Below are 23,938 nucleotides of genomic sequence, written 5' to 3'. Positions count from 1 at the left end.
CTGCAAACTTGGCCACAATGCCATCAGTTCCTTCATCCAGCTCATTAATGTATAAAGTGAAAAGTTGCGGTCCCAACACTGACCCCAGCGGAATGCCACATCACTAGCAGCCATCCTGTAAAGGACCCCTTTAACTCCACTCTCCGACATCTGCCAGTCAGCCAATCTTCCATCCATGCTTATACCTTCCCTTTAAGACCATGGGCTCTTATCATGTTTAGCAGCCTTGTGTGCAGCACCTTGTCAAAGGCCTTCTGAAAATCCAAGTAAATAACTTCCACCAACTCTTCTCTGTCTAACCTGCTTGTTACCTCCTCGAAGAATTCTAACAGGTTTGTCAAGATAATATTACACTATCGAGAACTCAGTCCAACATTTTAACTTATGGACATTCACATGATTTTGTTTTTATACATTTTTCTCTGCAACAAAAAGTGGTGGCTTTAGATTTAAGGCCCTGAAACTCTTTAAACGTTGTAATATTATCTTTATGAAGATGATTTTTCATGTGGTTACTTGCCTATATTTTCAGTAGAAAGCTTAAAAAATAAGGTTGTAACACTGAGAAAGCATTGTGCTTAAATTGAATAACAGTGTATGTTAATGTGATCTCTGATTTGTCATCTGTACCTTACCTCAAGAATTTCACTTAATCCAGCGAAAGTTTTGGTCCGATAACTTTGGTTGATTGGGTGCTTTTCAAACACAGAGGCCTCTGCCTCCTCTAATATTGATAGGGATGCCAGCATTTCAGAGATTATGATGTTATTTTTTGACAATGTTTCTTCTGATGGTTCCTTGACAAGAGTTCCAGGTTCTGCTTCTGGTGTGTGGCTCTCTTCGGAATCCTCGTTGACTTTACTTGATGTTTCATTTTGTCCATACTGCAAGGACAGAAAGAAAAATAGGATTAGTGGCTACTGTCAATATAATCCACCCATTTATAAGCATAAGGTTAGCTTCACAGAAATCAATAAAGAATCGTGCTTATTATATGGAGCTCAGAGGAATGTAAACCATTGGAATTCTTCACTTCACGGCCATGGATGCTCAAGACTGCAACTGATAGATTTTTGGACACTGTGGGCTCAGAATTTCTGGTCTTTGGACTGGAAAGTAGATGAGGTACAAGATCAGGTGTGATTGTATCCATTGCCAGACTTAAAGTGCCCACTCCTGATTCTATTTCTCCTGTTCCTACATCCTTACATTGAAAAATGACATCATGTGATTGAACCTTGAGGGCCCATCTTCAGAATTAGAAGCATGGAATTAATCTTTCTGTTCATGATGAGGTCAGGGACACTTTTATAAGACACAATGATCAGTCAGTATAAAATTCCTGTTTTCATCTACACATTCCAATCACTGATAGACTTTATGTATGCTCATGAGCTCCCTGCAACTAATGCAAGAAAAGGCCATTCAATGCATTCCATGCAACAGCAACAACTTAGGTACCACAATTCATACACTTTCACATCACCCAAAAACTGTGACATATCTGAGCAACAGGAAAATAATGCACTGAAATCCTAGCCAATTTAAAAAATGAAGTTTGGGAAATTCCTTTTCATCAGCTAATATTGCATAAGTTTCATCCAGTGTTACTGAGAACTAGTTTCAATCAGTGCATCCACTTAAAGAACTGGCTATATATTAAAATTGGTAGGAAGATCACTATTACATTCTTAACTCTTGCCCCCAGTATTACCTGGATGGAGTTCTGCCAATAAGGTTGGACGAAGGGTGAAGGGAAGGACAGTGTGGTATGGAGTCTGTGTTTCAATGTTTCAACAGGTTCCCTCTCCAGAAGTCAGTGTGTTGGACAGATTTGGTTTCCAGTCTCATGGGAACATTTCTGGGTATGTTACAGATGCTGGAACATGAAAGGTGCTGACATTTGAATTTGTAGCATGAGGTCTGGATCTTGATCCCGCTCTCTGAGGGGTTAGACCTGATCCAGGAGAGGTCGAATCCCAAGACAGCTGGCATGGATGTGTTGTGGAACCTGATGGCAGTGTGTTGTAATTTCCAATACAGCAAGGTTCTGTTCCCAAAAGCAGGCTACTTGATTTCTCAAGCCTGCTCCGCCTTTCTATAAGATCAGGACTGATCTGACTGTAACCTCGGCTCCACATTCCAAGTGACCTTTCACTCCCTTGTTTACCAAGAACTGTTTGAACTCTGGATTAGAAATATTCAGGAATTCTGCCTTCACTGCCCTTTGGGTGGGGCGGGGGGGGGGGGGGGAGTTCCTAAGGTTTGTGACCTTTGCGAAAATGTTAGCTGATTTTTAAACTGTGACCCTAGTTCTTAATTCCCTCACAAAAGGAAACATCCTTTTCACACCTAACTGAAAAAGAACCCTCAGGATCTCATGTGTTTCAATCAAATTCTCTCTCACTCTTCTCAATTCAGTAGATACAAACCTAAAACCTTTCCTCATAAAACATTCAGGTGCTCTGATTGTGGAGCTGGGAAGAGTGGGGGCAAGCAGGAAAAGATGGTGTCTTGCTGAGCCTGGAGGAAACACACGACGTGTCCTTGCCCTGAAGGCACTGCTCAAACAGCAAATGATGAAGATAAAGCAGGCTTCATTCCCCTTTAACTGCTTGGTTTCCTGAGACCCATTGAAAGCTGAAAACAAGCTAAATACGAAGGACACAACCTTATTACAAGATATAAACAGAGAAGGAGAAAGAAGTGTGAAATTCTGGTCACCTCACTACACAGCATGGAAAAAGCCCCTACCGCCCACTGTGTCCATACTGTCCACCAACATTTACACTAATCCAGTGAATTACATTTTTATTATTCTCGTCACATTCCCATGAACTCCCTTCTGATTCTACCACTCACTTACACACTAGGGGCAATTTACAGAGACCAATTAATCTACCAACCTGCACGTCTTTGGGATGGTGGGATCAAATCCACACAGACAGCACCCAAGGTCAGAATTGAACCTAGATCTCTAGCACTGTGAGGCAGCAGCTCTACCAGTTGTACCACTGTGCGCCTCCCTAGGAAGGATGAGATTTTGCTCGAGAGAGTGCATAAGAGATTCACCAGGACATTGCTGAATTGGAGGACTTTAGTTATGTGGAGAGTCTGGGCTCATTTTCCCTGGAGGGTGACCTCATACAAGATTATGAGAGGCATAGACAGGGTAACTTGTCAAAATCTTTTTCCCATGGCAGGTGATTCAAAACAAGAGAGCATAGTTTTAAGGTGAGAGGTAGGAGTTTTAAAAGGAAACTGAGGGGTAAGTTTTTTACACAGAGAAGGCAGGCATGGTAGTGTAGTGGTTAGCATAACACCATTACAGTGCCAGTAACCTGGGTTCAATTCCAGCCACTGTCTGTAAGGAGTTTGTACATTATCCCCGTGTCTGCGTGTGTTTCCTCTGGTTGCTCTGGTTTCCGCCCACATTCCAAAGACGTATGGGTTAGGAAGTTGTGGGTGTACTATGTTGGCACCAGAAGCATGGCAACACTTGCGGGCTGCCCCCAGAACACACTATGTAAAAGATGCATTTCGCTGTGTGTTTTGATGTACATGTGACTTATAAAGATATCTTGTCTTATCTTCTCTTGATATCTGGAACCCAGGAGATGGTGGAATTAGATACAATCACTATGTTTCGGAGCCATTTAGACACGTACTTAAATAGGCAAAGCATAGAAGGATATGGTCCTAATGGAGGTAAATGGGATTAATGTCAATGGGCAGAAAGGTTGGTATGGATGTGATGAGCCAAAAGGCCTTTTTCTATGCTGTACAACTCCATGACTCTATAACCCTAAGTGGATGGATAGGAGGTGGGATTATTAAAATTTCAATGTCACATCTGACTAATCATCCATTCTTTTATTGCTAAAGTTCCCTGCAGCCCTACAAGTCTGTCCTGTAACCTCCCCAATCCCATATCAAATCTTTAAGTCAAATTTAATCACTAAATTCTTTATATTCACCTGCAATTTTGATTTCAGCTGGAGATAATTTGGTAGTGGGGGATTCCAGCATTAAGTGTGCAGGTTCTGAGCTGTGGTCTTATGACAGATATACTGCTTTGGATTTGTCAGGGTGGGGAGGTGGGATGACTTATCAGGAAGCAGCAGTCAAGGTCAGGGCACCATGGATGGCTCTGCTGCACAAGACTGGAGGAAAAAGAGTGTGAAGGTTATTGTGTTAGGAGATTCAATTGTAAGGGGAGCAGACAGACACTTCTGCGGCCTCAAATAAGATTCCAGGATGGTTAGCTACCTCCTTGGTGCGAGGGTCAAAGATTCTCAGAGTGGCTGCAAAGCATTCTGGAGGATGTGTATGAATAGTTAGTTGTCATGGTGCATATCGGCACCAACAATATATGTTTCCTGTGAATGCTTTCAATACACGTACCTTGGCAGCACTCTCTCAAGATCAGTTAACACTGATGACAAAGTCAACAACAGGATAGCAAAAGCCAGCTCTGCTTTTGAAAGACTGAGGAGTAAAGTGTGAGAATGAAGTGGAATCAGCCTAAAGGACAAGCTGAAATGCATTGTATTGCTGTCATTCCCACTTTATTCTTGTGAGACTTGGACAGTGGACAGCAGACATGTCAGACTCTTTAACCACTTCCAGATGTCTTGTCTGTGCAGAACACATCACATCAAGTGACAAGATTCCAGACACACAGATTCTGTTCCAAACAAATCTTCGCAGCACTTACACATTGTTGAAAGAGTCACAGATCTGGCACGGCACGGCAGAAGGATGTCTGATAACAGAAAACCGAAGCAGCCATTTTACTGAGAGCTGACTGAAGGCACGTGGTGGACAGAAAAAGAGATTCAAAGACTCTCTTAGAACATCGCTGAAGAGTTTCAACATTGACACATCCCACTGGGAACAACACACATTGGATCATCCTGTTTGATGTACCCAGATATAAAGCAGTGCTCGCGCAAATGAGGAAGCTAGAATGGAGGAAACAAAGAGGAAAAGAGAATCTTGAAAATCACAAACCACTGATGCTACGCATCCCTACACCCCTGTCACCTGTGTGAAAGGAACTTTCAATCCCAGATTGGTCTAATCAGCCATCTCCATACACATCACAACACTATATGCCATGGTCTTACTCGAGAACGATCAAACAAAAAAAAACACCAACAATATTGATTTTAAAAAAAAGGTCCTACAAGCTGAATATAGGAACAAAAAAAAAGGACCTCAAGGTAGTAACCTCAGGGGAGCTGGGACTAGTCTCAGTTGGACAGGCTGCACCTCAGCAGGACTAGGACCAATGTCCTCATGGGAATGTTTGCTGGAGCTGTTAGGGAGGGTTTCATCTAAAATGATCTAGGATAGAATCCTGCAGAAAGAGACAGAGGAAGGGAAAACTGGGATTGGGAAAAGAGAGATCAAGGGGATAAAGAAAAGTAGAAGGCAAAGAAATCAAGAGTGAAAATCAAATAGGGACCACGATACAAAATAATGTAAAGGAGACAGATATTAAAAAGACAAACATTTAGAAAAATGAGATATGATCTTATTGAAATAGAGAATTCTTGGAGGACTTGACAGGCTGGAGGCTGGGATACTGTTTCCCCTGGTTGGAGTGTCTGGAACCAGGGCTCTCAGCTTCAAAATAAGGAGATAACCATTCAGGATACAGATGAAGGGAGGGTGAATTTTTGGAATTGTCAAGAGGACTGTGGAGGTTAAATAGCTCACGATATGTAAGTCAGAGATCAATAGATATTAAGATGTTCAAGCAATGAAAAAAGTGGCACTGAGGTAAACAATCGGCTATGATCTTCTTGGATGATAGAGCAGGTGTGAAGGGCTGAATGGCCTTATGTTCTGATGGCCCAATAACAGTCATCAGGGAGTGCTCCTGGCTCCTGCTGACTGCAAAGATAAACTTCCAGTGGTCTTCCCAGCAGAGACCAGAAAATCATCAGGGAGCTCTGCAAAGAGGTTGACACACACTCCCTGGAAAGCCCTGGCCCTGGCAACGTTGTAGCAGTAGCAGTAAAGAGTCCATCGTTGACATCGGGCAAGGTAAGAAGCGTGGTCCAACTGGCTGTCAAAGAGTGACTTGTAACCTCTGGGTTTACTGTAGCAGTCAGACGGAGGATGGGAAAGAAGGAAGATGGGAGAGAGGGAGCATGAGAGACGGGACAGAAAGGAGAAGAGGATGGGAGGGGGAAGAGGTTAAGAGGGAGGAGGGGCAAAGGAAGAGGGGAGAGAGAGAGGGGGAGGATAGGAAGAAAAGGAGAGGAAGGGATAAAAGGTGTGGCAGGAACAGAGACCTGGGAACAATTCATTGAAAGTGAGAGGATAACTTATGACATCCAGAGAGACATAAAGAACAAAAGAAATAAAATTATGCTGAACCTTTATACATCATTGGTGTCTTGTGGTTAATTCCGAGCATCATTACTTTAGAAAGTGCAAAGAGTATTCGCTAGAATGGTAACAGACATGAAAGCCTCCAGTTACATTGGAAGGTGGGACATAACTAATGTTGTCTCCTTAGTGCAGAGAAGGTTAAGGAGAGAATTGATTGAAAGATTTGAATATCATGAATGGCTTAGCCAGCGTAATAACTGTTGCAAATAACAGAAGCTAACCTGAGGACAAGGATTTAAGATAGAGGCAACATGAGTTTTTATGACATAGAAGGCGATGCCTAAAAATAGTAGCAAAAAGAGATTTGATAATAACTTTTTAAAGAGAATTGAATTAATACTTCAAGTGGGAATGTTTGCAGTCCCACAGCGAATGAGCAGAGAGCAGGAAAAGTGGATAGTATTTTCAAAGATCTGGCACAATCATGACAAATAGAATGGCCCCCTTCTGCATCTTATTCTACATCTATGATTAAAAACATTTTATGGCCAGTTATGTATTTTTTTAAATTTGTAGTCACTGTCATAATGCAACCGCCAATTTGCTCTCAGTAAAGTTCAACCACGGGAGTAAGATAGGGATCAGTTAATTTATATTACTGATGTCGATTAATGGATTATATCAGTCAAGACGTGAAAAAGATATTCCAGTCTCTTCTTCGAAACAGCTTCATGAAAATCTGCCTGAGAGAGCAGTTGAGTGTTCAGTTTATTGTTTTATCCAAGATGAAACCTGCATTGCCATTTTTTTAAACTTTAGTTGATGTAAGTTAAATGGCCATATTTAAATAAGAGCAAGAAATATTTGTGTATTACACCTCTCTGTTCTTCTTGCTTGCTGGCTGTTCTGTTTGTTGTGAACTGATAAACAAAAGCCCTGTGTAGGTTATTTATTTTGTTTAATCTCAGCATTAATGCAGATGTTTAAATTTCTGCACATTTTGTTTCCATTTGAAGCGAATGTTAATCCAATGTATAAGTGCAATTAATGGAGAATACATAGTCTTCCTAAAAAGGAGGGATCTATCACACTTTGCCCACCACACCCCAACCCTTACTTACAGATAATCTGCTCTAATGATAACTGAACAGAATAAATAATTCAAAAAGGAAAGCAAATATGTAGCACTAGGAAAACTTACCCACGCATTTATTATTCCCTTGAGGCAATTTAAAATGGTGTTCATTCTTGGTGGTAGTCAGAATAGATTTTAACAGGGCTCCAAATTTCCATTATTAGGCTCCCATTTAGATGACCAACTTGCTTGAATAAGGAAATCAGTCCTGGTCAACATTGGTATTAACAAACTTGACCCGTCATTCGGGGCTTTATCAGTAAGCCATTGACTTGGGTTGTAGGGATGCAAAAGATGTGTCATAATTTACATCACACAGAGGATGATGTGGAGGTCACTTCTGTAACCTGCAGTACAATACTTTACCAATGAAAGTTGAAAACGTCAGAAAAGTTATGTTTTTCTTGCCTGAAGTGTACTGAGGTTTAGAAGCAGTGATAATTTTTATTTGTCTTAAGACACTCCTCCTTGGATTCCCACCCCAGTGGAACACGTCTGCTGCTCTTTACACAATAAAGAATGGTTAAAACTATATCCATGACTAATCAACAGATGTCAAGTGCTATAGTGGTGAGAGTAGAACCCCACAGCTTTCTAGTGATGTCACAAACATTCAGAGTGATGTATCTAATCCTCAGCCAATTGGCCAGTATTTTCTATATTGTATTTGCTTTGAACCATTGTCTTTAATGTTCTTTCTTACATCACTGTGATAAAAATTCTGGATTGGTAACATAAAATCATTAAGGTTCTCATAAGTTGCTGACAATGTATTGTAAACTAAGAGCATCTTTGCAAAATATTGAGCCTTGTTATGAAACTTAGAGTAAGGAGCAAATGTAAGAAAACTGAGTAGCATAGGTCTCACAGAAAGCGCTGGAGGACCTCAGTGGGTCGGGCATCGTCTATGGAGGGAAACAGACAGTCGACGTTCTGGGTTGCGACCCTTTATCTGGACTTGTTTTTTGGTAGGAGGTGGAAACAGGCAGGGCGGAGTTGGGGAACAATAAGTTTGGAGGCTGTGGAGGGGAGATCTCCAGAGATGATGAGGTTGGTGATGGTGTGGGAGACAGTGGTCTGATGATCCTTGGTGGAGTCCTGGTCCAGGGGTAGGTAAGAGGAGGTGTCTGAGAGCTGCCTGATGGTCTCTGCAAGGCAGTCCAGATGAAGGGTTTCAACCTGAAATGTCGGCTTTCCATTTTCCTCCATAGATGTTGCCTGATCCATTAAGTTTGTCCAGTGCTTTGTGTGTTGATCCAGATTCTAGCAGCTGTAGTTACTTGTGTCTCTAGTATACTTGCCAGTAGTTTTTTTGGAAAATAACAAACAAGGTCATTGCAACAAGTTTCAGATGATGTCATCAATCTTCAGGTCATATCTCATAACAATACTTTCCCAAAACTCCTGTCTGTTCTATCCCCCAAGGTCTGTTTTGCTGGCACTGTTAGGTAATACACTGCAAAACTGAGGTGGTCTGTGAGGTGATCTGAATGAGGTGGGATTCTGATGTTGAAAATGGGCTGGACTGGAGTAATTGATGCAGAAGAAGTGGGTAAGGAGTAAATCAGGGAGACTAGCACTTCCCATTTTACATCACAGTGTGTTTCAGTACTACCACAGAAAAATCCATGGGGTACTTATTCTTATCATCTAATGATAAGCTCCTTACTCCTGAGAGCTACATATACAGTATTTTATCTTCAAATCTGTTTTCATGATGGACTTGCCTCTTTTTGGCGAATGTGCACAAATAGTGCGTAACTACATGAACATGAGATCCAACCGTAAGCAATTTTCTTAGGAACCACAATACGGGCAATTTAACTAGACAGTATTTCCAGATTGGAGCCTCAAATTAGAAGTTCAGTCATCTGCAGCTTGTGATACTTTGACCAATGGGAAAATTGCAATTTCCAAATCCTGTTGCCTGTGGGGAAGTTTGTGCATTGAGGGCATAGATTCAGTAAATTATTTTCCATCCCTCTTCCCAACACTACTTCAGAGATGGAAGTTACATGATATTTTATTGTTCTAATCTTTGCACATGCTGCAGTGCCAAAACACAATGAGTTGGTAAGTAGTTTGGAATTTCTTACAATTGTGGCTGAATAGAAGACAATTTGTTGCAAAGGAGTATAGAAAACTGTCTCAAATTCCTGTACTTAGATATATCTTTTTCTCCCTTGTCTTCCTATTTTGACTCTGGATGGCATGTAGCATTACAGTGTTCAATGTCTTGCTTTTTAACAAACTTTCCTTGCTCCTGTAAGTTGGACACTAGATGCTCTCCATGTTGTTCGTTCCTATGTGTACACAAGATCACCCCCTCCTCCCCTCTTGCAGAATATGCTGCACCTTCTTCATTATGCCCATTGACTTGACAGCAGAGAATGCACCACACAGATGGTTTCAGAAACACCTGTCTTCACCCTAATAATGGAAACTCTTATCACTACAGCATTCATTTACCACTTCTCCCTCCCTGCATCGCCATGCAATTCTTTGACCCATTGTACCATATTTTCACTAGACTCCATCAGACACAATCATCCTCTAATGCTGGGTACTAGTTTCATGTAAATCCTGCCTCCTCTTGCCCTTTCAGTTGGCTTCACACCTACTATCCTGAAATATATGGTCAAGGCAACTCTGTCTCCTTATGCTCCACAGTGACTCCACATGTCCCTCCTTGAGCTTGAATTTGAGCACCTGGAGACAATTCCTACACATATGGTCCTCAAGCACATTGCCTTCAAGTTCCCACAAGACACAGGAACTGTGGGCAATGGATTTTAACTGCTCGGACTTGGTCTAAAAAGACTTTATATTTCATCTCTATTCCTTTTTTAGATAATTATTAATTTGTTACCCTGATTGAATTATCCCAATCATTATAATTTTCTTCCACACTATATTGAACAGTAATAAGAGGAGCCCAGAAAATTGCATCAGTGAAGGCTGGGGTTAGGACTAGTTTGCATGATTTCAGAGGAATGAGTTGTCATCCTGAAACAGATATAAAGAAAGGTAATCTTTATTTGAAGAATGACTAATATTTAGATTGACGAAACAGGAAGGAAAACAAAGGGCAAATAATTGCTTGGAGCATTCAAAATGCAAAAATATAACACCCAAGGGGAAATATTTGTGAATGATGAGATTTTTCTGTAAGACAAGAAACCGGTCTTCTGGTCTTATAAGGGTTTGAGATTTCACTTAAAATAACACAACTGAATTTCTCCAATATAATTGTGAGTAATAATTAGTAGTGTTTACTTATATGAATTCATTAACATCAAGAGGGAGGAAATAATCATCATTTCTGAAACATTACCCTTCAGTTCTGATTCATGTGTTGACTGACTTGCCACACAGTTCCAGCATTTGTTGCTTTGAGGTTCTTTCCATCCAATGAAGTTCTCACAAAAAAACATAGTGAATGTAAATACTTTGAGTTCCAGAGACAATTTCTCGGCCACTTTGAAATGATACTCAGTATAACACAGGACTGTATAAAACACAGGCTTTAAATATCAAGCAGTTTTTTTGGCACAATGAAAACATTTTATTCCCCATATCGTGCTTGAAGTGTTTATGTAAACAACCATCCACGTACAAAGAGAAAATTTTTACAAACACTGTCATGTAATTTTCAGTAAATTCTACTTGCATATCACAAGCTTTTAGCACACATCAAAGAAACAAAAATTGAGTCCATAAACTTAATTTCTCCAGGAACATAAGAGCTACAAAATTGGTTGACAAACCATGAGGGTTGTATGTACAAAAAATGACAACTTATCTTGGGGACAGTGAATGGGCTGAATATATTAGTACTGTAGTAATTTGAAAGCTACGCCACAGATTTTAAAAATACTGTTAAAACATTGTAGTGCTGATAGTTATTCCAAAGCCACAGACAAAAATAATAGGCAGTTCCTCCATATGTATGAACATTTAATCATATCTTCTGTCTTCGACAGGCGATCACCAACTCCTGCTGCTCACAAATAAAGGCCCAATAGGAAGCTTGACTCCCTCAATTTTTCATGAATTTACAAAACATATAAACACATACCACAGATAAAAACAACATGGTGCTGCTTGATTGTTACCAAGGCATGTCAAGATCTGGTTTAACACCTAAGCTGCCAAATGCTGTACGTCAGAAGCAGTGCTTTAATGATGGTGGGCTCTTTCACAAGTCGCATACAAACTATAGGAAGTCCTAAAGTGATCTGAAGTCAACCACTTTAAGTTGGCTGTTTCACCTTAAAGCACATTGAATAAAGCTAGTTCAAACGCATCTTCAGTTTTATTGTCAAATTCAGTGGTTTAATCCTGTATTTAAAGTAACAAAATCAGTCTGGACGTTACTGCCATAAATCACAAAGGATAACAAGTAGTGGCAGAAAGCTCATCACCAGAAATATTTGGGAAATCAGCAGTAAGGAACTGGATATGTTGAGGAACTCGGAATCTGTTTGTAACAAACATTATGTCAAGATTCTGCTGCCTAGAAATTGGATCAGATAACACTTTTTTAGAATTGTTTTGCTGAGAATCATTTTAACCCAGAATAAATTGCAAGTACTTCTGGTTGAAACAACCAATCAAAAAAACATGGCCGGCCACTTCCTGTTACAAGTCATCATTACAAGCCTGGTGCGATTTCCACATCAGAGCAGATCGGAGGAATGATGTTATTCCCTGCCTAAACCTCTTTTGGGCCACTGCAGGGGACTTATACAGTGTTGTCTGGGGGGAGATGGGGGGGAGCTCAATCCTTTGCAGCTGACCTGGGAGGCCTGAAGGTAAGTGAAAGTCCTCCATGAATCATCAGGTCATCCCACTGCCCTGAATCACCACTGGCATCCCCCACCTCTGGTCAAAACACCCCTCAGTCTCCCCACCGATCAGCTGATTTCCCTCGGACAGCTGACACAATATTGAATCAAAACATGAGCTTCCTCTGAAAGCCTCATTGCAACTGAACTTTAATACAGTGTGACAAGCAGACCTTGCCTCACTGCATCTACACCATTTCAGCTTACCCTTCAGGGTACACTGGAATTTCTAGGCACATTATTTTGTAACAGACAATGAAATCTCGCTAGATTTAAAATCCCACATTGCAGTTAGTGCTGTACAATAAATTGTAGTCAAACAATCTAAATATCAAATCTTTGATTAAATTCAGTTTGGCTAAATATCTGAATGGCTTTTATCTAAATAACAACACCTCACACCATCCTTGACTGAGAAAACATGCCCCATTGATAGTGCTCTTTCAATGCTGAATGATGCTACTTTAGAAAATACTCAGTCACTTTATGGCCTGCAAGCAGATTCACATCTCATCTCTCATCCAGTTAGAGGACTATCCCTCCAAATGTTACTGAAAAATAATTGGACTGAGCTTTGTGCAATAATGTGAAATGCATCAGCACTTCAATGATTTTTTTTATACTGTTATCTCATCACAATTCTTAGTGACATGCATTCGAAATAGCCACACCTCTAGCCAAGCTACTCCAGTACAGGCACATCACTGGAATCTGCCCAATAATGTGAACATTTCTGAGTTATATCTTGTTTACAAATGGACAAGTTCAGTTCAGCTAATTACCATACAATCTTTCTTATCTCAATCATGAGCAAAGTGATGGAAGGCATCATTAATAGTGCTATCAAGTGACATTTATTCAATAATAGCCTGTTCCCTGATACCCTCTTTGGGTTAGGTCTCCTGATCTCATCACGGCCTTCACCCAAACATGGATAACTGAACTGAATTCCAAACCTGAGTTGACTGAGTGGGCATCAAGGTGCCCTGAGAAAACTTAGAAAAGAGCATTGATTGGAAAACACTGCAGTGTTTAGAGTAAAATAAGGGGAAGATGGTTGTTATTGTTGGAGGTCAATTATTCCAGCCCCAGGACATCACTGCGGGTGTCTCTCAGAGTAGTGTCGTAGGCCTAACCATTTTCAGCTGCTTCATCAATGACCTTCCAAAGTCATAATGTCAAAAGTGCGGATGTTTACAGATGATTGTGCAATGTTCAGTTTCATTTGCAACTCCTCAGCAAATGAGGCAGTCCATGCTTGCATGCAGCACGACAGAAAGCATTCAGGCATGGGCTGATCAGTGGTAAGCAATGTTTGAGCCTCAAATATGCCAGGCAATAACCATCTCCAACAAGAGAGACTCTAACAACCTGCCAACATTCAAAAATGGCATTATCATCACTGAGCTCCTCACCATCAATATCCTGGGGATCACCATTGACTAGAAACTGAATAGGGCAACCACAGAAGTTCTGTGCCACAGAAGTAGGTCAGAGACTGGGTATCCTGTGGTGAGTGACTCATCTCCTGGCACCCTGAACCCTTCCCATCATCTACAAGGCACAAGATAGGAGTATGATGAAAAGTCTTCATTTATGTGGATGAGTACAGTTCCAACAAAACTCAAGAAGCTCAACATCACTCAGGACAAAACAGTCTGTGTAATTGCTACCTCATCCATCACCCATAAACCTCATTCCCATCAGTGTCCAGTGGCTGTAGTGTGTACCATCTACAAAATCCACTGTGGTTACTCCCCCCCGGGTATCCCAACAGCACCTCCCAAACTCACATCCCTGTCACCAAGAAAGGCAAGGGCAAAAGGTGCATGTGAGTACCACCAGCCACAGGTATTCCTCCTTGCCACTCTTCAGGAATAAATCACTCTTCCTTCATTGTCACTGAGTCTGAATTTCAATAGCGATATCTACAGGTGTACATAGGAGACAAATCCAAAACTACCTGAGGACGAGAGACAATAAAAAAAACAAACTCATACTGAAAACACATGTAGAAGATTGGAGTGGCTGATTGTATGATACTGTTGAATTCGATATTGAGTTGGGAAGGTTATAAAGCATCAAGAGAGAAAATAAGGTGCCTTTCCTTGAGCTCACATTGAGCTTTGCTGGCACACTATAGGAAGCCTAAGGCAGAAGGATCAGAGTGCGAGTGATCAGAGAGTTAAAGTGACAGGTAACTGGAAGCTCAAGCTTTGTGAACTTAATGGAGGTGTTCTATAGATTGGTCACTCAATCTGTATTTGGGTTCTTCAATGGAGATATTAAACTGTGAACACAAGAACAATTTCTATGTTTACTTTGGCCATGGTTGAAGGATTTCTCAAGGTTCCAAAACAAAATTAGACTTTTGTTGTGTAGTTTTAGAACATTTACAAGTTGCTACTTGGTTCTCAATATGCCCAATTTTATTTCCTTCAAGTCAATGAAAATTCAATAGAGGCATCTGATCTGCATGTCCTATTTCAAGTCTGGATGGTGAAGTGAAAACTTCTGTTGGTCATTCATCAAGTGGTTTGACCTTAAACTAGATTAACTGGCTAAAAGCTGAGTGGTGACCACTACAACTGTCAGACTGCAGAAGCAGCAATGAAAGTAACTGAGTGGAACGAACTAAACTGAATGAAAAAAATGCAGAACTGTTGAATTGTTAGTTTACAAAACTGAATGACTACAAGCAAGAATAAATTAAATGAGGAATGGGATATATCATTCTTCCTCCTTCCAAACTTTAACATTGTGGATGTAGCTGTAACTTCCTTTCCTTTTACTTGGGACCAATATTTTGTATTTGTAGTTCCTCCTCACACTCAAGTAACACTGATGTTGTTTCAACCCCTCCTGGAATCACTGCAGGTCAGACGAGGTATCATAAGCCCACAATGTCTGTTCTGGTGCCCTGATAAAGCTCTTCACTTTGGCTCCTTTCTTTTCTTCCACCTCTTTCAAATATTTATTCGCTTCCCTTTCAAAAACAATGATTATTTCTGCTTTCAATACTGCTTCTAAAAAGACATTAACATCTAGAATTTCATTCCTGGCTGCTAAATGTGCTGAATGATAGGCTTCACATATTGTACTCCACCAGTGAAATTCATTCCATAGGTAAGAGTACATTGCTCTGCCACGGTTGTATTATGCTAGTAACCAGGGATGAAATTCCCTGAATCCATGTCCTAATAAGGCAGCTTTGCCATAACTTTTTCCTTTGCTATTTTTGGTGATAATGAGTTTATGCTCATTATTATATGAACTTTATTGTACTGAAAATTATTTTCCTGTATTTACATTACTAAAACTTTGCAAAAATTGGAATACCTCTATTGGATCTTCCTTGTCAGAAATAGACATCATTTCCTGCAGCTCGGGGATTGGATATTCCTGGACACAATCCAAACTGACAGCTCACTTGAGGGGGGAGCACTTATGGGAGTGTATGTCTGTCGTCCAAGATGTTTCTATTGGTCATGTTAAAGTGCCTTTATTTTAGTTGGTGGATCCTTTACTGGAGCAGCTTTAAAGCAAAACAGACTCACCAGGGATCAGCCTCCAAAAGGACATAAAATAAAAAGTTTGAATAATAAAGATATTTACATACCTACATTTAATAATTAAAAAAAACAAGGAATTAGTTACAGAAGAACTTTCTATTCTTTCCTTCTCTGTTTTGTGCTCTGTTAAATAATTGTACCTCATTTCTATTGTGTCGACAGGCAGGACACAAACCCAAGACATTACAGAAATTTGAGATGTATATGAAAAATGTAACTGGGAATATGAAAACTACTTAGTGCAGAGAAAGATTGATGAGTAAGTAACTTTTAAAGGAGGAGAAAGGAATATACAGTGACTTGTTTACAGGTGATTGACCTCATGTGTAAATGAGAGGGCCTGTAAATGGCACGATCTGGGGAAAAGTAAAAATTTGGGCAGGCTTGAAATCAGAAATAAAAATAGAAAAATAGAAAATGTTGAAGATGTTCAGCAGGTCCAATAGCATCTGTGAGCACAGAAACCAAGCTACTGTTTCAGGTCAAGGACTGATAAGGGCTATTTCTCTAATGATTTAGTTTTTCCCTCAAGATTCCACAGCTTCTGTCTATTATAAAATTGCTGAGCCCATTACTTGTATTGCTAATCAAAGCAACTACGCAGAAAGGGAATAAGAGTGACTTAACCATAAAACTTTTAATCAGGAGGGTGGAGGTGCAATATGTTATTTTCCTACTGAAAGAAGGGAGGTTAATTATGTGGGTAATTATTTCATTTAATTTTTCCTCCCTTTAAATAGAATCTGCTTCGATAATTTTTTTTGTGGCACTACATCTATTGTACTGATTTCTAACCATGTATTCCTTTCATCATAGCTTAACAATTACTTTGCTGGGCTGGCAAGAACTAATGGAAAATAATAGGAGCAAGCGTAGATTTTTGTGTTAATCTTCTTGTTTTTTAATGCTGGCTTACATACAGGTTCACTGAAAGCCCAGGTATCATCTCAGTTTGGGATGGTGACCAATTGCTCAACATACCCAATTATGTTCCACCATGTATGTTTGTTCTTCATATATACAGTCTGAATTGATAACTTGTCCTGCAAATTATTAGTTTCCTTTTTGTAAAATTGTCTTGAAATCTAGGGAGCAGGTGGGTTGTAAAACTGGAAAAGCAGCATCTGATCCAGTCTGCATTAAAACAAACAACTATAATCATTAGTTTTCACAAAAGGACCTTTTTAAATTTCCCCGTCAAAGAAATTTTGAAGTAAAATCACTTCTACACTGGGGGAGGGGACAGGACAGGAAGAAATAAGCAACTGGGTAAGTGCATTCCTTAATAAGGCATTTGTACTGGAAAGGATGTGGAGAAGCCAAACAGTAAGTACAAGTACAATGAATTCAATATACATAAATAAATCATTTTGTTAATATTTACACAACTCATTTATAAACATTAGGACATGATAACTTGGCGTGTCACTCTTTCCTCCTATACACTGATTGAATTTAACCTTTTTCTATCTTGCTATTAAGGTAATACTGTAAAGACTTGAGGATGTGACTATTCACTATTATTTCCATGCCAACTGTGAGTGCAGCGTCGACCTCACGACGCGACCTAGTTTTATTTAAGATCCCATGAATGCATGAAGAACAAAACTCTTTTTCCCATCTGCTTACGTTGGGTTAAACTCCGGGCACCAGAGGTGAAAACATTGATTGTAGACCTATAGTTTCATTGTAGCTGCTGCCTCTATTTCTCATTACTGGCACAAACTCCGACAGGAGCTCAGCAACAGGCAGCACTGTTTACAATCCAGGAGCTCGAAATAATTCATTCTTGCACAATTAGACTGGCATTGCCCTCACTAAAAATAATTGGCAAAAAGATTTCAAAATAACTCGGTTCAAATTCACCAAGTGTTTTAAATAATAATTTGCATCCCTTGCACGTAGGCACACACAGTGTTTCATTCCAGTGAAAGCACGGAGGAAGGCTAAAATGCAGCAATGGAGGTCTGTGGAAAGTTGTTTGTTCACAGTACAGTTCTGCTGTTGCTTAATGCTTGCATACCTTTACAAATACAGCAAACTGCTCAATAGAAATCTATATCCTTTGTAAAGATGCAGCTTCCCTCTTCAAAAGTTTATGATTCTTCCGATTTAAAATAGAAAGGAAAAACCTTGTGTTGTGGAATTCAGAGAATGTTGAGCTTGACTGTTGTTGCCGACGTAAACATACACTTAGGCAGCTCTTTAACTGGCACTGTTGATGGTCAGATTATCATAAAGTTGTCTGACCAGAAAAGTCACTGGATGATGGAAATGCCATCTTTTCCCAGTGAGGAGGTTGCCAACATTTAGGAGTATAGCCTGCGTTGGCATTTATATACACACCCGAACACGCACAGAGCATTCATTCATTCTGATTGCAACTGGTTGCTAAAGTGCTCCCTTGGAAAGGCCTTAAGTCATCTTCACAAAGCTGTTCTTTCACTTCTTGAATGGCGTCAGTCTCCCGATGTTCTGCCAGAAGTTGGATGGTTTGCGCTTGGGCTCGGCCAACATGTACACCTGCTGCTGGGGAATGGTTGAAGGCAGCATCGGATGTTTCTGCCGCAATGTCAGAAAGTCATAGTAAGGCCTTGTTACAGCTGAAGAAAGAAGGAGAGGTGGTGGTTAGAATTCACACAGTGGAGCATATGCAAATGCACCTAATCCTCAATTCAAGGGCAAACTGTTTCTTTATACATGTCTCTCTCTCTAGTCCATGGTTGAGAAAGGTTCAACCATGCTCTGTTCTACTTGTCCCTGGATTATCCACAACTGAGATTAGTTAATTAACATTCCCTGAAGTCAATGAATGAATTTAAGGATTAACATTTATTTTCCGGAAAAAATGTAATGAATGTTGTCTCTTGGAAAATGGCATTGGTAAATGTGTTATCACACTTGTATGAACTGGATAGAATTAGAATTTGTATTTGTTTAAAATTTATAGAGTAAAAATAGATCATTTGATCCAACTGGTCTATACTGGTGCTTCTGGGCTTCCTTCTCACTTCTGTGTAATTCTGTCAGCACAGTTTACTTTTCCTTGGTTCATGTACAAGGGCAACAACATCTTTCAATCTCTCACCATCTATAAAAACACTCTGCTGCTGTACTTTTTTCCACCAAAGCGCAGAGAGTACCCAAAATATACATTATGGACGTCATTTGGATCATACTAAAGACATAATTTTCCTTTGTTATTGATTCAGAATCTTACAAAAATACAGCAGGTCCTTCAGCCCACCAAGTCCGTGCTAACCATCAAGCATCCATTTACACTAACGAGGAAACTAGAGTAGTAATTTACCCTAACAACAGCCTTTTTGATCCTAGAGTTCTCAAGAATGCTGCCAAAGGAGGTTTGTTAGTTGTCTTACTGTCTTAAACTTGACGTGTACTGCAATAATATTTTCTAGTATCTTGCTCCATCAGATTAATTTTTTCTTGCCATTTTTGTCTCCTCCACTTCTACATAAAGGAACTTTTAGTTTAGCAAATAACCCCAGATGAAGGAGGTGGAGAGGAGAGAGCTGTACAAAGGAGGATGAAACAAAACCCCCAGGGGAAGTTTGTGGCTGATCTAGTGAAGCCCAAGCACTAATTGAGCTTGCCCAGAATACAGGAACTAGTTGAGGGTTTTTTTGTGTGGAATAGGATACAATGACTAAAAGCTGGCTGACAATAGGTTTATGCAGAGTAAGATAATCACTCTGGACATAACAAAGACACGGTGTAATGGGAGTGATGTATAGGTAGAAATTTGAGGTAGATCAGAGGTGGAAATCACTGGTGATAATGCTGAACCACTCTGAAACATTTGAAACTCAGTTGAGGATCAAGCAGAACATCAAGGTTTTAAAGTTCAGCTTGGCATCACTCAGTCCAGAAGATGGGATCAGGACTTCTGCCTGAATTCTTCTCTACATTGTCTTTCAAAAACATTATAGATTCTTGTACACAGGCGATGTAGGCAGGGTAGTTATACGTAGGCATGGTAGTGTAGTGGTTAGCGTAAGGCTTTACAGCACCAGTGACCCAGGTTCAAATCTGGCCGCTGTCTGTAAGGAGTTTGTACGTTCTCCCCGTGTCTGCGTGGATTTCCTCCGGGTGTTCCGGTTTCTCCCACATTCCAAAGATGTACGGGTTAGGAAGTTGTGAGCATGCTATGTTGGTGCCGGAAGCATGGCGACACTTGCGGGCGGCCCCCAGAACACTACACAAAAAGATGTATTTCACTGTGTGTTTCGATGTACATGTGACTAATAAAGAAATTTTATCTTATGTTATCTTATCTTACATTCAATCCAGAATGATTTGGGGCTCATGAACAAACGTGTAAAGGACCTGCTCTGTAATTACTCAATCTCATGTCAAAAGGGTCTAAGCTGGCTGTGAAGACATCACTTTTAACAGAAGCAGTTGCTACCTCTGCCCTATTATAATTTTGTTGAGTTGGTTCAAGCAAATAATAAAACTCTCTTTCCAACTGACAGCATGACATGTAGTAAGTAATAAATGGTACTGTGAGAGAGTAAATAGCAGTTTATAAATTGCACACTTTAATTATGGCATATAAATCAATTTATTAAGGACCAGGAAATGTAGTTCTGCAGTTTGCCAAAATCTCTGCATATTTAGTGCTTAATGATTACCCCTATGATGCTGTTTTAAATTCATGTACAACTCTGTTCCATAAGAAACAGAAGAAGGAGCAGACATTCAGTGAGATCAAGGCTGATTTAGTGCCTCAACTCCACCACCCTACCCAAACTCCATTTGTTGTGTCCAAAATTCTATTTGTCTCAGCTTTGAACGCACTCAGCAACTAACCATCCACGAGCCTCAGAGAAAGAGAATTGTAAAAGATTCACAGCCTACTGCTTAAAGAAAATACACCTCATCTCAAATGGGCAACCCCTTTATCCAGAGACATTCCCCTGATATTTGAACTCCAGCTAGTGGGAACCACTATTGACGTCCACCTGTCAAATCCTCTCAGAATCTTATGTTACTTTCAATAAACTCCACTGAGTATCGGCCAATCATAGTTGATCTTCCATCATGGGGCAACCCCACTCTATTTATATAGTTTCAATTGTTGTGAAACTAAACATGCAGAACTCAAAAGATACAAAATTTGTTCCTCATTTCCATTACCTGTTTCAACAGCAGAACCTATACTGTGCACTTACTTTCAGATCTATGGAATCCAAGATGGATTATTGGTCAAGATAGCTCTTACAAACATAGCTGCCAGTTCTATTGGAGTTGAAGGGGTATTGTGTTTATTGTAGGGTGTTTCTATGTAGGATTACATAAGAACATAAGAAATAGGAGCAGGAGTAAGACTTTTGGCCCTTTAAACGTCCTCTGTCATTCATCAAGATCATCGCTGATCTTGTAACTCAGCAGCACTTTCCTCCGCTATCTCCATATCCCTCAATATCCAGAAATCTATCGATCTCTGTTTTGAAAGACTCACAGATTGAACCTCTGAAGCCCTCCAGGGTACAGAATTCCAAAGGTTCGCCACCCGCTGACTTACAATGTTTTCATTAGGTTAGTATGAAATAACCTACCCTTTGTTTTGAGGCTGTGACCTCTAGATTTGAGATTCCTCAGTTAGAGCAGTATCCTTCCCATATCTACCATGTGGAGCCCTATAATAATTTTCTAAGTTTCAATGAGGTCACCTCTCAGTCTTCTAAAATGTAGAAAATCTAGGCCTAGTCTATTCAATCTCATCTCATAGAGCAAACACCATCCCAGGAACCAGTCTGATGAATGCTATTTAGCCCATTATTGGCCAACTTTTCTATGATCTCCTTTACTGCATTGATTATTTATCTGTTTGGAAAATTTATTATCAATATGTTAATATAACCCAACATTGCACTTTTATTAATTCAAAACCAAAATGCTAGAAAACTGAAATAAAAACAGATGATGCTTGAAATACCCAGCATACCCTGCTAAACACTTACAGCATTTTCTGCTCAGATGGCTGAGATGGCTCATGTTAATGCAGAAACTTCAATAAGTTTCCCACATAAGTTCCCAGCGCTGGCATGGACCAAAGGCAGTGCCACCTTGCCCAGAGTTCCTTTTGTGGATTCCTTCAATTAAGTTTTACCTCTTCCATAGTTCTGATCAAAGCCACTAATGACATCTTATGTGACTGTAACTATAGTCACCTCTCTTTCCTTATTCATCTTGATTTGTCTGTAGCCTTTGACAAGGTTGGCCACACCAATCTCCTCCAGTGTTTAAGTTCTCTATCTCAGAGGGCTGCAGATAGTCAAAGGGTGTGAGGGACAGGGTTTTGGATCACAGAGGAATCAAGGGTTATGGGCTTTAGGTAGGAGAGAAGACTTGATCTCAATCTCAGCCATGATCTTATTCAATTGAGCAACCTTGAGAGCCAACTGGCCAACTCTTGCATTTCTTGTGTTCTCCACCATTATTCATGCAGATAGAACTGCCGTGGCCTAGTTCTAAAATCCTTGTCTTCTGTCCCCACTTGTAATTCTATTTCCTAGATCTGACTCTATTCCTTTCCCTGGCAACTGTCTGAAGCTAAACCAGGTTATCACAACTTTGGGGCAAGTCTGATCCTTTGTTGAGTTATGGATGTCACATGCATGCTAGCACCAATACCAGCTACTTCTATCTTCATAATATTACCTAACTCTGCCCCAGACTCAGCTTATTCACTGTTGAAACCTTCATCAATGTCTCTGTTATCTCTAAACTTGACCATTCCAATACTCTACAAGCTGGTCTCTCTCATTCAACTCTCCATAGATTGGAGGTCATCTAAGATTCTGTTGCCCGTGTCAGAATTTACATTGTCCTGCTCATCCAACACTGGAGATGTTGATCAACACTGGCTTCCAGCAGAGCAAGGCCTTAACTTTAAAATTATTCTTTCTGCTTGCAAATCTCTCTGTGGTCTTGCAGCTCTTTATGTCTTTAATTACAAAGTGAGTTTTCTGCACATTTCCCATCCTGCATCTTGAACGTCTCTTAATGTAATTGTGGTCAATGTGAACCATGCCTGCTGCTTCCAAGGTTCATTACAATTCCATCCTTAAATCTTTAAGACACTCATGTTAGTCATCTTACTTTATATAATGTTAATCATCACCAGCTCTTCTTTTCCTGTAAAGTGCTTTGAGGACAGTTTTGCAACATTAAAGGTCCTACACAATTGGAAGTTGTTGTGGTTGGGTGAGTGTGGACAAGTGTTTGGTCATCAATAATTTGTGACAATTGAAAGGGTTGGCCGTGTGGTGGAAAAAAAAGTGCTGGAAATGACTATCTTAATTCATAAACATGTAGAATTTGACAGAGAGTAATGACACACTAGAAGAAATTCTCAGCTCAGGAGTTGTGAAACAGGCAGTACCGAATGGACTGTTGGTTATAAACTTAGCTGTATTTTCCTACTACTAAGTTAAGAGGAATTCAGCCTGTATTCTGCAATAAGGGATTAATCTACTGGCAACCACCTCTGCTACACCCCAACTTAAATTGAAAGATTTTCAATTCAAGTAATCAAATTCTCATGTGAGAATTCTAAGGTTCGGTGTATACATGTCATGGTTAATCACCAAATTTGTCCTTGAAAGTCCACACCTCGTTTGGTCCAGATGGGTCAACATTCATATTATTGGCATCAGAGACACTTCTTGATTGGAAGGTTCTTGACTATGTATTTCAGGGAGAAAGCAAATTATGTCAAGTTCAAAATGGGACTCTAGGAAAGGGGTGATCTTTGCAGGTCATCTTTTAAGTATTTTTTCAAGGTTGTGCTGAGTTATAGTTTCAATAATGTTTTGTACAATGTAATCTAGAATGCAGATGGAAGCTGATTTACTGTTATTTCCATAAAGGAATTGGATAGATACATATATAACAACATGGAAGAGCAACATTCAGCCCATTATATCCATGCCAGCTCCCAGTGCATCCATCCCATTCCCCCTTCTCCTTATATCCCTGTGGCTCTGCAACATACTATCTCTCGCATATGC

At 40.0% G+C, this 23,938-nt stretch overlaps 2 protein-coding genes across 5 annotated transcripts in view; both read right to left on the bottom strand.

The window, feature by feature from the left end:
• Nucleotides 1-7,725, bottom strand: part of LOC127571843 (rho guanine nucleotide exchange factor 9-like) — a 40,119-nt gene extending 32,394 nt beyond the window's left edge. The window contains 2 exon segments of the mRNA XM_052018590.1: nt 636-884; nt 7,714-7,725. Coding sequence (XP_051874550.1) covers nt 636-884; nt 7,714-7,725 — 261 coding nt within the window.
• Nucleotides 7,726-10,562: 2,837 nt separating this feature from the next.
• The window catches only part of LOC127572107 (rho guanine nucleotide exchange factor 4-like), a 351,573-nt gene continuing 338,197 nt past the window's right edge, over nt 10,563-23,938 (bottom strand). For all 4 annotated transcript variants that reach the window (XM_052018989.1, XM_052018990.1, XM_052018992.1 and 1 more), the window contains one exon: nt 10,563-18,502. In XM_052018989.1, the coding sequence (XP_051874949.1) occupies nt 18,342-18,502 (161 nt within the window). In that variant the 3' untranslated portion in view covers nt 10,563-18,341. The remainder of the gene's footprint in view (nt 18,503-23,938) is intronic.

The sequence above is a fragment of the Pristis pectinata genome, chromosome 6 (genome assembly GCF_009764475.1).
Source record: "Pristis pectinata isolate sPriPec2 chromosome 6, sPriPec2.1.pri, whole genome shotgun sequence".
NCBI classification, from domain to species: domain Eukaryota; kingdom Metazoa; phylum Chordata; class Chondrichthyes; order Rhinopristiformes; family Pristidae; genus Pristis; species Pristis pectinata.
The sequence above is the reverse complement of the archived record's forward strand: the minus strand, read 5'-3'. Positions and strand labels throughout refer to the sequence as shown.